At 40.0% G+C, this 13,663-nt stretch overlaps 1 protein-coding gene across 9 annotated transcripts in view; it reads left to right on the plus strand.

The window, feature by feature from the left end:
- Positions 1-13,663, plus strand: part of MTR (5-methyltetrahydrofolate-homocysteine methyltransferase) — a 141,504-nt gene that overhangs the window by 74,907 nt on the left and 52,934 nt on the right. For 8 of the 9 annotated variants that reach the window (XR_010319420.1, XR_010319421.1, XM_064276710.1 and 5 more), the window contains 3 exons: positions 8,547-8,726; positions 9,976-10,092; positions 10,594-10,734. Coding sequence is in view for 7 of the 9 variants with exons in the window: in XM_064276710.1 (XP_064132780.1) it covers positions 8,547-8,726; positions 9,976-10,092; positions 10,594-10,734 (438 nt within the window). In the remaining 2 variants the exon portion in view is untranslated. The remainder of the gene's footprint in view (positions 1-8,546; positions 8,727-9,975; positions 10,093-10,593; positions 10,735-13,663) is intronic. The other variant, XM_064276712.1, reaches the window with a different exon arrangement.

Genomic DNA, 13,663 nt, shown 5'->3' on the forward strand with positions numbered 1-13,663 from the left:
GTGTTGGAGACTGATTGTTTAGTGGTTGGGAGGAGAGAAGATACCAGCGGAATTAGGCAGGACCGGCCAGTTTGGAGGAGAAGAGAGGGCATCCTAGACCTAGATGGGCTAGCAAATTTATCTTAGATGGCCGATTGCAAGCTTTTAAGACCCCAGATGCTACTCACCAAAGTCAAATATAGAACATTTCTTTATGAACTGTGTTATGCCAGTTGACCTAGATGTCCCCCACAGCCATGGTCCCCAGCCCTCAGCCCAGTAATTCGGTCCCTCTGAGGGTTTGGATGTGTCTCCAAAGTTTCCATGACTTTGCCGTGGTCACATTATGCTGACTTCCTCTATAATGTGTACTTAGCTTTTTTGAGGAGTTTTGTTTTATAACGTAGCGGAGAGCTACGGTAGAAACCAGAGAGGCCTATGAGGTTAGGAAAGGGCATGAGTGTGTGACATCATAGCGTGTTTTGTAAGCGGAGGGGAATGGTCTGGTAGAAAGAAAGGGAGAAATTGATGCAGGAGAGGAAGGAAGCAGTTGTTAGATATATGACCTTGTGTAGTCGAGAGGGGTGCAATCAGGGTAGACATGGAGACGAGTGGTTGTAGATGGGAGCGTGGGCAGATATGTAGGCATGTTGATGGATGTGCCGGTAGGCGTCTGTGGATGTTCTCTTCTGATAGCTTCAGATTTTCTCAGTCAAGTAGGAAGCAAGGTTAGCTCTGAGAGTAAGAATAGAATGTTTTGTGCTCTGCATATCTGTGATGCATAACCAGGAATACAAAGCAGAAACACTTGGACTGGGAAGGGATGGGTGTCACTGTCAGAATTAAAACAAACAAACAAACAAATAGATATCTGGACTCTATGCCTTGAGCTTCTGATTCATCTGGTCTGGGGTGTGACCTGGTATCAGTATTTTATCAAGTCGTAGAGGTGATTCTCACATGTACTCTGGCTGAAAACCACTAGCAGAATGTATCTCGTTTAGTCCTTATAGAAGCCACCCAGGGTAGCTGCCATCCTCATGTTTCCATTAACCAAGATCAGGTGGTTAGGACATGGTGGAACCAAGTTTTGACCCTGGTTTGCCCAGTTTCAAGGCTGATATCACTTTCTAAATCCTACGTTGTCACCGCATTTGTTACGACTGCACAGTGCTCCATCTTGTCCAAGAAGTTTAGATTTGAATGTGCCCACAAATAAAAGGCAAATTAGGGAAAAATTGAAACTTGCTAGCAATAAAAGAAATGAATATTAGAGCAACATTAAGGTAACGTTTTATCCATATTAAACTGGCAAAAGTAAACTTAAAAATGATCAAGGGCTCTGTTGGTACAGCAGTGGTAAAACAGAAAGCCTCCTTCACTGCAGATTGTGGTATAAACTGGTATAGTTCTTTTGAAAGACAATACAAAAGCTGTCGAGGCATGAAAAGTTCATACCCTTGAACTAATAACCTCATTTTTGGGAAATTATCCCAACAAAATAATTCAACAGTATAAGAATAATATATATACAAAGATTTTACACCAGCATTATTGAAAATATAACCATCTAAAGGCCCAACTGAAGGGAAATTGATAACTTAGGTTGCATCATTGTATTGGGCTATTATCCAGAGTATTTCAATATTAGTTACAAAGACTGTGGCACAGCATGACAGTGCTTACAAAATAAAAATATAAAAGCCGAAATTATATAGACACTGTATATATGATGGTAAAAACATTTGGTAACGAGTGGAGGAAAATGCCATAAAGGAAAATAAGTGTTAGAGTGAGGTGATGGAATTAAAGATGTCTTTAAAAAAATTTTTTTGTAATTAAAAATAATTTTTAATGTGATTATAAAAGTAATCTATGCTATTTGTAGAATTGAGGGTATTAAAAATTATAAAGAGCAAAGCAAAAAATTCATACGATTGCAAAGTTCAGAAACCAGTAAAACTGATATGTTGGCATACAGGCATGTCTTCTATCAACTGAGTTATCATAATGTTACTGGGTGTAACAATCAGTTAAGAACCAGGATTTGCTTTATTGGGTGAAACCGTTGCTTATGAGGAAAAAGCAACTCCCGTAAGTAGAAACCACTGTTGGAACTAAACAAAGCAGAGGATCTCACAGCTGCTTTGTGTCACTGTCTGCTGCTGTCTTTGGGCCTGTGGTTTATGTTTTTGATCCATGTTGCAAACGGAACTGCAAGGTCAAAGCCAAATATGACAGACAGCCTGACCCTGAGACTTCTGGATGCAAGGCAGACAAGGAAGCACTCTGTGTTTTTTGCTGTTGTTGGCAGTTTTGATTGAAAGTTATCTTTAATGCTAAACAAAATATAGAATGTCTTTATTATTGAAATCGCTATAGAAAAAATAACTTTATCAACACTTATTCCCTAGTTTTAATTCTCCTTTTCTAATTTAAATGATTATTTTTATATGATAATTTTTAATAATGTGAGGCATCTTAGAAATAATTATCACATAATAGCAGAAAACTCTACTTTTTTGTTTGTACATATGTATAAACTATATATAAAGTAATCAATAGCACATAAATGCATCCATTTATCATGAGCATTTCCCTGTGTTAAAAATTATTTGAAAATAATTTTCTAATTCATGGAGAAATAAAGCCCCACTGGGATATTGATTAAGATTTAATTGATCTTGGCAATATTCAGTTTTGCCATTCAGGAACATAGTATGTCTTTACAGTTACTTGTTCAATCAAGTTTTGTAGTTTTCCTTAGATAGGAAATCTCAGTATTCCTAGGTGCTGGTTTGTTGTTGTCGTTGTGATTGGCTTATTTTTTCTTTCATATATAGTTTCCTTTCGGTAGTGATTTTTTACACTTTTATTTCATAACCAGCCTCTTTATTGAACTTAGAGAAATTGACGCTGTTTTTCTTGGGTTTTCTAGTAGGGTATGCAGTGTAGTATTGCTAATAGTTCTAGGATACTGAAGTCAACAGTTTTTAGTTTTCTCTTGCCTTTTACCTTGTAGAAGGTACTTGACCCTCGCCCAAGGGCTGAGTCTCATATTTCCTCCTCTGACCCTCTGTGACCTTTGCTAAAATCTGACACTGAGTTCTGCATTTCAGGGGCCTTTTTTTCAGTGACTGTCCATAGGCCACCACTTCCTGGCTAAGAGTGCATGATTGAATAGTTCTCTTCTTCGGCCTTTCTTCTTAAGATGAATTATGTTTTAAATTATTTGCTTATAAGTAAGAGACATGCCCAGATTGCCTTCAGAGCTGGGGGTTTGTGGCAGGGATATGAGCAGTATAAGGTAGCCAAGCCCATTCCTGGTTCCAACACTTCAAAGTCCGGGATGCTCAGTGTTCCAGCTGCCTTGCATGTACCTGGCAGTCTTTGTTGTGAAGGAGAAGATTTGAGTGGATTCATTTGCTCTCTGTTAGGATATGGCGTTGCTTCACCCAGGCCTTAATATTTAGCACTGCAGGGTGGGATCTTCCAACAAACAGCACCTGTCCGTAGTTTCTGGAGAGAAGACATGAGCAAGCATGATGATGAGCGTGTGGATGAGTCTGGATTCTGTTTTCCTCATCAGCTGCATCACCGGTGGTTATTCTAGACCAGTGGTTCTGAAAGGGCAGGGGGCAGGGGCAGGGGCAGGGGGCAGGGGGAGCAGTCTCTGGAGAGAGTTTTTATTGTCACAACTTGGGGGAGGATGCTACTGACATCTAGTGGCAGGGATGCTGCCGGACATTCCACAAATACGCAGTACAGCCCCCTTCCTCCCCCAGCAGAGAACTGTCTAGTCCAAAATGTGAATTGTGCCAAGGTTGTGAAACCCTGTTATAAACCCAGGGCAGCTTCTTTACCTGCAACTCGTTCTTCTCTCTGATGCTGGTAGGCCTATGGAGAAAGGACAAATACAGTTTTCATGTTTTAGCCTCTTTACTGTGCCAAGTATTGTGTTTTGGGCACTGAGCAAGGGGTCAGCTCCTTGCAGCATTCAACTCCTTTCAGAGGTTTTGGTGAAAGCAGAAAAAAGACTTGAACTCAGGAAAAAACTAAGACAATGAGATTTTAAAAAGATATGAAACGCAGGAGTAGAGTTCATTTCAGGGGCTAGATTATTAAAAGAAAGGCAAAGGTGGAGCACAGGTTGTGGGTCTGACCTATATATTTTTGGGTATTGTTTAAAGTAAGTCCCCAGTCAGTAGGTCACAGTCTTTTTGTTATTTCTATGAACTGTCTCTTTCTACCATGTCCGTTCTGATACCTTCCTCGGAGGGACTGACGCAGACCCATCCTCTGCTGTATCCAGGGATTGATACCAACTATCAGTATGAAAGGGAAACCCCAGTGGTGCAGTGGTTAAGTGCTACAGCTGCTAACCAAAAGGTCGGCAGTTCGGATGCACAAGGTGCTCCTTGGAAACTCTGTGGGGCAGTTCTACTCTGTCCTATAGGGTCGCTGAGTCGGAATCAGTCAATGGCAGTGGGTATCACTGCCCCCCTCCCCCGCCCACGCAGAATCTGCGTCCTATCCCAGATGGTGTCATTTGAAATAATCCTGCCTTCTTTAAAAGTTCACAAATGTTCAATGGTGGGACCTACAGTTTCAAGATCTCAGCTAAGACCCTTTTTTTCCCTCACCAGCGTTAACTATATATATAAAAAAAAAAAAAAAAACTATATAAAAACATTTTTTTTTATATAAAAAAACAAACAAACTATATAGAGTACCTTAATATTGCCTCTATGATGCCTGAAATCCTATCCAGTTTCTCCTTGACCCCTGGGTTCCTAGCATGCAAAGTCTGACTTGAGTATGAACTTTGCCTAGGGGCACGTTATTTTAAACAGGAAGCTTCCCAATGCGGCCTTGCATTTCCAACAACCTTGCCTAATGTCTCCCATTCTTCCAATGTGGGCAGGATTCCACAGCTGTCTTCTGATATAATTAAGCCCCCATTCCGTTCTTTTGCTTGAAGCTAGATTCTGGATCTGTGAAATCGAAGGCATGATTGAGGCTTCCTGGCATGTTTATCTCACAGCCCCAGCTGAGAAACAAGACAAAGCGAACCTTGGAGAATCTAACATGACATGACTTGCTCCTAGCATAGGCCTGTACCCTGAAGCACTGTTCATCCCAAGAGTCATTTGTTTACTCAACAAATAGGAGCTGAGTGTCCATGTGACAGGTGCTATACTAGGTGCTAAGAGGGCAGTTTTGACAAGGACCTTGTCCTTATGTAGCTTATATTTTATATTCTGTCCTGGCCTTAGACATGAATTTTGTCCTGTGATGACAGTGTTGCCTTCTGATCTGCAGCTGTACCCCAAATCCCACCCCTCTGTACATGATGAACTCATCTCAGTCCACCAAACTATGTCAAATACCATTCATGGCTCCGAGGGAAGAGATGACCAGGACCTTGAATTCTGGGTCTAACAACCAAACTAGGTACCAAGAATACAAATAGCACTGGTAGCTGGATTCCTATGCCTTCTCTCTTAGTGAGTTTAGCTAGACCATGAACCTAAAGTCTAGAGCTCTATTTGCCCTCCTGGTTAAGGGTAAATAAAAGTGCAAGGCTAACAGCAGCTCTGGGTGACCTGCACTTGACCACTTGACCACTTCTGGGCCTACATCTTAACCTTATCACAACAAAGAAGAGAAGATAAAAGTTGCCACTTTCCTTAAACCTGGAGTAGAGGTGCTATAAAGCCCCCTGCATGTCTTTCTTTCCCAAGGCCCCTTCGCTTGCTAAGTCGTGGGGCAGTTCCCAAGTAGGAGGTGACATGTAACACCACTAGCTGCAGTAAGCAGGGAGACCTTATTTATGGTCCCCACTCAGCGATTTAAGAGACCAAAGAGAACAGCTGAAAAAGAATACAAAGGTAGGTAAGTGATCAAAAAGAATAGGTTCTTTTTTTAATTCCTCTACTACTCCTTTCACTCTGGAAGATGGTGGCCTTACTCAATATCCTTGAGCTATGTCACAGTGTTCCTACCCTCTCCTTTCCCAGGTTGCCTCGAGAGCTGTGTTTAGAGGTCATGGTGTATGTGACCAGGAACTGGCTCTTTAACAAGCTGAGTGTTTACATCCAGGTGAGAGTATCCTCCCTCAAAGTAGTCAGCTTGGAAAGCTGCAACACATATTTCAGTGGTATGGGCCATTTTTCAAGAACATTTGTCACATGCATTTAGAATTGCCCATCAAAATTGTATGTGAGTTATTTTTTTGTAATCACTCTAGTAAAGTAGATAGCAAATATTCACTTTTTCAGAGTATATTTTTCATAAAGCCAGAAACCATTCAGAATGTAATTTGATGAATCAATTGTGTTTTCAGGTTGTAAATTTGACCTGAAGGTGGTTTCTAAGACAAAGTTCAGAAATTCCTTGAGTAACGGCAGTATTCATTCATTCAGTCAGTCAGTCAACACATAATATTGAGTCCCTACTCTGTGACAGGCACTATTCTAGGCACAGGGGAAGCAGCAAGACTGACATTCTAGCTGAGGAAGAGAAGTTGAGAAATTAATACAGGCAGTCCCTGGATTACAACTCAGTTCTGTTCCTAAATCTGCTGTTAAGTTGAATTTGTATGTAAGTCAAAGCAGTTAGGTATGATTCGTATCTAATGTCAGTTAGTCAAATGTTTGTCTTAGTGTATAGTGTACCTTTCTATGCATAAAAGAATTAAAGAAATACCCCCAGATACACTAAAACATCTTTATAATAATAATAATAATTTGATGTGCATTGCAAAGTAGCACCCATTTGTTATTAGGAACCTTTGTATGTACCTCAAATTTTTAGTAGTCTTTATGGGGGTTGACTTGTAACTAAGGGTTGTACGTAAGTCGGATGTTCATAACCTGGGGACTGCCTGTAAATAATGAAGCAAATAATAAAAAACCAAACAAGTTGCCAACTTAATATAATTTCAGGAAACGAGAGATGCTGTGAAGGAGAATAAAGCAGGGTAGGGAGGTAGAGAAGGGCAGAGGTGGGGCTGGCCCAGAGAAGGTGTGCAGAAGGCTTCCCTGAGAAAGTGACATTTGGGCAGAGACCTGAGGAATATGCAGGACAAAGCCACGTCATGGTGTATTCCAGGCAGTGGAAGCTGTAAGTGTAAAGGTTCTGAGGTAGGAGCAAGCTCAGTGGGTTTCAGGAATGTCAAGGGGGCCAGTGTGGGAGGAGTGGAGTAAGGGAGTGGGGGTAGATGATTAGAAATGAAATTGGAGATGGAGGCCCTTATTCTAAGGATGATGGGAAGGAACTGGCTGTTTTGAGCCCTGTTGGAGTAAGTGCTTTGCCTTCCAGGATCACTATTTGGAAGAGTAATACTACTTTGTATGTATGACTTAAGGTCATGCCTTTTTTTATTACTTGATTTCATTTTTAAGATTCATCTGTGTTTCTTATAGCTGTAGTTTGTTCATTTTTATTAACGTGTAATATTCTATCATAAAACTATTCCACAATTAGCCACTCTACTATTGATGAAGGGGCAGTGGTAGTTCGGTGGTAGAATTCTTGCCTTCCATATGGGAGACCTGGGTTTGATTTCTGGCCAATGCACCTCATGTGCACCACCACCCATCTGTCGGGGGAGGCTTGCATGTTGCTATGATGCTGAACAGGTTTCAGTGGCGCTTCCAGACTAAGACAGACTAGGAAGAAGGGCTTGACAATCTACACCTGAAAATCAGCCAGTGAAAACCCTGTGAATCGCAACAGCCCAGTCCACAACCAGTCTTGGGGATGGCCCAGGACTGGGGGGCATTTTGTTTTGTTGGGCATGGGGTTGCCATGAGTCAGGGGCTGACTTGGTGGCAGATGACAAAAGAGCAATAACAACTGTTGACGGACATTTGAGTTATTTTCAGTCTGTAGACGTTACGAACAATGCTGACGTGAACATTCTCACGTGTGTAACTTGGGCGCGTGTACATGAGTTTCTGTACAGCATATATGCAGAGGTGGAATTCTGAGAAGCCGTCTCCTCAAATGCTTGTAAAGTACAATTTGTACTTTAACTAACAGCAAATGAGAGTTCTTTGTTAACAAGCCAGTATTATGGTGGGTGGGGCTTGGAAATAAATACGTTTCCTTGTATCTACATAGGATATTATTGAGGAATATCCAAGAAGGCAGTGGCAGTTTTCTGGGGTGATATATCGGTAAGGATGCTGCAGGCAGGTCAAGAGAAGGAGGAACACTTATTTTTTTCATTCTGTCCTTTTTTAAAAGTGTTTGAATTTTTATCACATGCATGCATTTTTTTGAAGCCTGTTTATTAATAAACCATATCTGTGTGCATGTAAGATTGGATTTTTACAGAAACAGTGTAGCTGTTGTGGTGATGAAAACACAAAGGCATCTTTAAGCCAATTCCTCCTCTGAGATGACTTGGTAAACGTTTTGAGGCTGCTTGGCATTTGTATTTCTGTGAAATCCAGACACTGATACTGAAGACAGCCTCTGACGAGTGAAATGTGCCTCTGTTTTTATAGATAACACTTCATTTTTGTATTTCAAACAACATCTTTTGCTCCTTTCCCCAGGCAACAGAAACAGACACCAAAATCAGAGTGTGCACTCGAGCCTACCATCTACTTGTGAAAAAACTGGGCTTTAATCCATATGACATCATTTTTGACCCCAATATCCTCACCATTGGTACTGGCATGGAAGAACACAACTTGTATGCTGTTAATTTTATCCAGGCAACAAAAGTCATTAAAGTAAGTTTGGATATTTTCTGTCTTTTACCCAAGACACGGATTGAATTTATTTCACGGCTTCAGGAGTAATTGGAGCTAGCATATATATTCATGGGTGGGAAATGTTGACGTTCTTGTTCTTAGGTAGTACGTTGTTTTTCTGAAATTTAGGGGCCTTAATTTTTTTTTTTTTATTACTTTATATAGCCCTGTTTTAAACTGTGGAATATAACATACATTCTGGAGAATACAAGAAACATAGAGTTTAATAAATAATTATGAAGCATATGGCAGCTTTCACTTAGGTCCCAGAAGGGCTAGTGCCCTCTCAATAGCTCTCCCTTTCTGGTTATACCCTCCTCCTGAACTTTATGAATTAGCCGTCATCCTGAGTTTTATGATCACTTTGTTGTTTTTCTTTATAATTTTACCACTTACATATGTATATCTAAACAATATATGTAGTTTAGTTTTGCCCGTTTTTGAACTTAATATAAATGGAATCATAAGAGCCTTTGATATCTTTTTTTTTTCTTACTCAGCCTCATTTTAAGATTAATCTCTGTTGCTTGTGGCTGTAGTTTGTGTGTTTTTATTAATGTATAATATTCTATCATATGACTATTCCATAATTCACCCATCTGCTGTTAGTGGATATTTATGTTAACTCCAGTTTAGGAACACTATGTGCAGTGCTCCTCTGAACATTCTCCTGATGTATCTTGGATAGACGTATGTGAGTTTCTCTACAGCATAGACTCAGAAGAGGAATTGTTGGGTCGTAGTAGTAGATAATGAGAAACTGTCTCCCCAAATGCATGAGCCACCTTGTATTTTAACCAGCAGTAAATTAGAGTACCTGTTCCACATGCGTGCTAATACTTGATGTTATCATAAGGTGTGCTAGGAGCGGCTTTATCTGTCTACCTGTCTGTATCTAGCTCGAGCTCTGTCATCTCTGCCTGTCATTTATCCAGCAAGTGTTTTGTGGAGCACTCATTATGTATTGGGCCCTGTCATGGTAGCTGTAGAGGTATACAGAGATAAATAGGATTTTGTATTTGCCCTTCGGGAGATTCAAGTGCAGTAAAAAAAACTATGAAGCTGTGCCTTGTGATGCCATCATGTGTCAAGTTTTGGTGTGTGTCTAGGATAAAAAAAACCTTTGAGTTACTATTGAACTTTATATGCTCTTTACTTTCTACTCTTATATATAAAACTGTTTTAAATAAAATAGAGGAATCTTTTCACATTTTTAAACTTCTGCCAGGAAACATTACCTGGAGCCAAAATAAGTGGAGGTCTTTCGAACTTGTCTTTCTCCTTTCGAGGAATGGAAGCCATTCGAGAAGCAATGCATGGAGTTTTCCTTTACCATGCAATCAAGGTATGGTAGAAGGCCTGTTTGTCCTGTTGAAACCAGCTTTGATTTAGGGCAAGAGCTGGCAAACTTTGACCTGCAGGTGAAATTTGTCCTGCAGCCAGTTTCTGTAAATAAAGTTTTATTGATGGTGCAGTGGTTAAAGCTCTCGGCTTCAAACCGGAAGGTCATTGGTTCAAACCCACCGGCCGCTCCATGGGAGAAAGGTATGGTAGTCTGCTTCCATAAAGATTACAGCCTAGGAAACCCTATGGGGCAGTTCTCCTTTGTCCTGTAGGGTTTCTATGAGTCAGAATCGACTCGATGGCAGTGAGTTTGGGGGTTTTTTGTTGTTCGTTTACATTGTAGTCTATGGCTGCATTGGGGCTACAACAGTGGAGTTGAGTAGTTGCAATAAAGACTGTATGACTTAAAACATTTTCTATCTGGCTTTTTACAGAAAAGATTTGCTGATCCCTGGTTTAGGATATGACTGAAAGTCCTTATGTTTCTTTCTGTTGCCCTTAGTGTGGCATGGACATGGGGATAGTGAATGCTGGAAACCTTCCTCTGTATGATGATATCCATAAGGAACTTCTCCAGCTCTGTGAAGATCTCATCTGGAATAGAGACCCCGAGGCGACTGAGAAGCTCTTACGTTATGCCCAGGTAGAGAGAAAAGCACTCAGTTGGATGGCTTTTTCCTATCTTTGAATTTATCACTCATGGTTATTAGACCTTGATTGTAGCACGTATCTAATCATATTTTTGGGTCATTGAAGTTTTCTACAGAGAGTTCAAGAGAAGGTGTTTAGTTAGGGTGAAGAGAAAGAAACAGGCCATACCTAGCCTGTTTTAGTTCTCCGAACTTGAGTTTCTTTAAATTTATTTTAAAGTATGAAAATATAAAATTTTCTGATAGCAAAGTTACATACATTGTTTAACAATCTACTGGGAACATCTTCCCGTTTTTTTACTTTACTTCTTTATCGTTTAAAATGATTATTTTGTATTTTCTTGTGGGACTGAGTTATTATTAGCGGTTCTTCATTATTATATGTTTAGATTTGTGTGCCTGATTATATTAAGATCTGGTCCATTTTATGACAAGGTCCTACAGCTCAAGGCTTGAGAATACACATTCAGTTTATAAAAAATGAGAATTAAAAAAAAAAAAAGCTGTTGTCATTGAGTTGATTCTGACTCATAGTGACCCTATAAATGAGAATAATTATAGTTAATCCAAAAATCAGTTCCTTGTTTTCCACCTATTACTGTATTTTTATGCAAATAATGCACACTTTCTGTGTTTGTTTGCTGGCCGCATCCTCCCCGACCCCTGCAAGGCACCCTCACAAGTGCCTAATCCTCTTCCACATGTTGCTGTAAAAAAAAAAATAGTGTAGTGAGCTTACAAAAATACATCTCGGGGGAGGGCGAGGCCTACAAACAACTACAGAAGGCACATGTTATTTGTGTGAAAATACGGTATACATTGGGCACAGTGCTAGGCACATTAAGTGTCTATCATAGGTGCTGCTTCCTAGTTGAGATTAAGGAAAGATGAAGCCTTTACATCAAAAAAAGTTACATTTTAATTAGCTTTTGTCTCAGTTATCTAGTGCTGCTGTAACAGAAATACCACAAGTAGATAGCTTTAACAAAGAGAAATTTACTCTCTCACAATTTAGGAGTCCAAAAGGGTGCCAGTTCCAGGGGAAGGCTTCCTCTCTTTGTCGGCTCTGAGGGAAGGTCCTTGTCATCAATCTTCCCCTGGTCTAGAAGCTTCTCAGCACAGGGTCTCCAGGTCCAAAGGATATGCTTTGCTCCTTGTGATTCTTTCTTGGTGGTATGAAGTCCCTGTCCTCTCTTCTTGCTTCTCTCTTTTATATTTCAAAAGAGATTGACTCAAGATACGACCTAATCCTGTAGATTGAGTCCTGCCTCATTAATGTAAGTGCCTCTAATCCTGCCTCATTAACACCATAGAGGTAGAATTTACAACACATAGGATAATCACATCAGATCACACAATACTCAGAATCGTGACCTAGCCAATTTGAGACACGTTTTTGAGTAACACAATTCAACCCATAATAGCTTAAGAGAGTGATGGCAAAGGAAGACACTTTTCTAACAAAGCATGTTGGAAAAGCAGTAGGATGCTTTTTGTTTATATTGCCAACTTTGCAAATATTTTCCATGTTGAAACCTGAATTTAACTCCAGCATAAATGCTAACTTTTCTTCTTACGCCTAAGGGTAATAAAATGTTCTGGAAAAAGGATAGGACAATATAGGATTAACTGTGCCTTGATTTATCAGCGTTATTGGTGGTAGATTGTAGACTCCTGAAACTACTTATGGGAGCAAAGCTGCCCCAGTGAGCACCTGGCCTTCATCTCATTTCCTTAAGACATTTCTAATTTCTCAAATGAAGCCAGGACAGAAATACACATCAAGTTCTGCTTCTCAGCTTATTGCATAAGGCACAATCCCTAGAAGTTTCTTTTCATACTCCTGCTTATGTAGACAAAGGTCTTAGCCTTTTCTTATTCTTTGAGCATAAAGAGCGTACAAAAATGTTCCTTAGCCTTCGGGTGTTAATCACCATTCAGTGTTCAGTCATAGACTACCTTTCATCTTGTAGGAGCCCTTCATTAATAACTGTTAGAGGTAGGAGGTAGGTAGGATTCTGTTGAAGGCCAAAAGGACATCATAGCTCCTCTAATCATGACTTGGGCTAATGAGCTTCTAGTTAACCCTTAAAATGATCTGCTGTTTCATCCTTTCCTCCCACCTGTCCAGTTCTCTCACTTAGGACAGAAAGGCTCCTTATTTTAAGATCATTCACAAGAAAGGTTTTGTTGCCATTGTGCTTCGTAGCAGGCATTCTTTTTGGTCTGTGTTCATTTTTAGCATTTGTTTTCAAGTTTATTTCTGTATATTAAGCTGAGCTACCAAGAGGTTTTGCCCCTGGAGGCACAGCCAAATTGAGAGAAATCTTAATAGCAGTTGCAAGAGTTTAACAATCCATCGTATAAGAAATTGCTTCCCTCTTAATGTAACCACAAGGACTTATTATAAGCCACTGACCCATCTGTCAAGTAGGCTAAACATCTGCATTCAAGGTGACTTTCCTTACCATTCAGGCAGTATAACCAAAGCAGGTATATTTTAACAACTCCCAGGAGTCACCAGCTCGGTAACAATTCCTCGGGAGGCAGGGGATTAGAAATGGAGCATGAAGAGAGGAATATTATGAGGCAAATAAGAGTTGAGAGGTTTTTTGTCTTTATAAGGGAATTATTTTCTCTTGTTATTAAGTGATGAAGTCTGCAGCCAAGTTCCTTTCTGATACAGTATTGAAAAGAGTAGAAAGAATCCTGTCTCTGATTGTCCTAGGATCTCTAATTCCACATTTGAGAAGTAATAGGCTTTATTGAAAAATAATTCCCCCAATTTGGTGTAGACTGACCTGTGGTGAGTAAAGTATTTTTGGTAATAAAAAGTCCCAGGAGTCATGGTACCATGTAATTCACCTGTAGCTTCTTTATTACGGGGGATCCTAATGGAGGTCATGCATCCATTGGACTGGA

The sequence above is a fragment of the Loxodonta africana genome, chromosome 25 (assembly GCF_030014295.1).
Source record: "Loxodonta africana isolate mLoxAfr1 chromosome 25, mLoxAfr1.hap2, whole genome shotgun sequence".
Taxonomy (NCBI): Eukaryota; Metazoa; Chordata; class Mammalia; order Proboscidea; family Elephantidae; genus Loxodonta; species Loxodonta africana.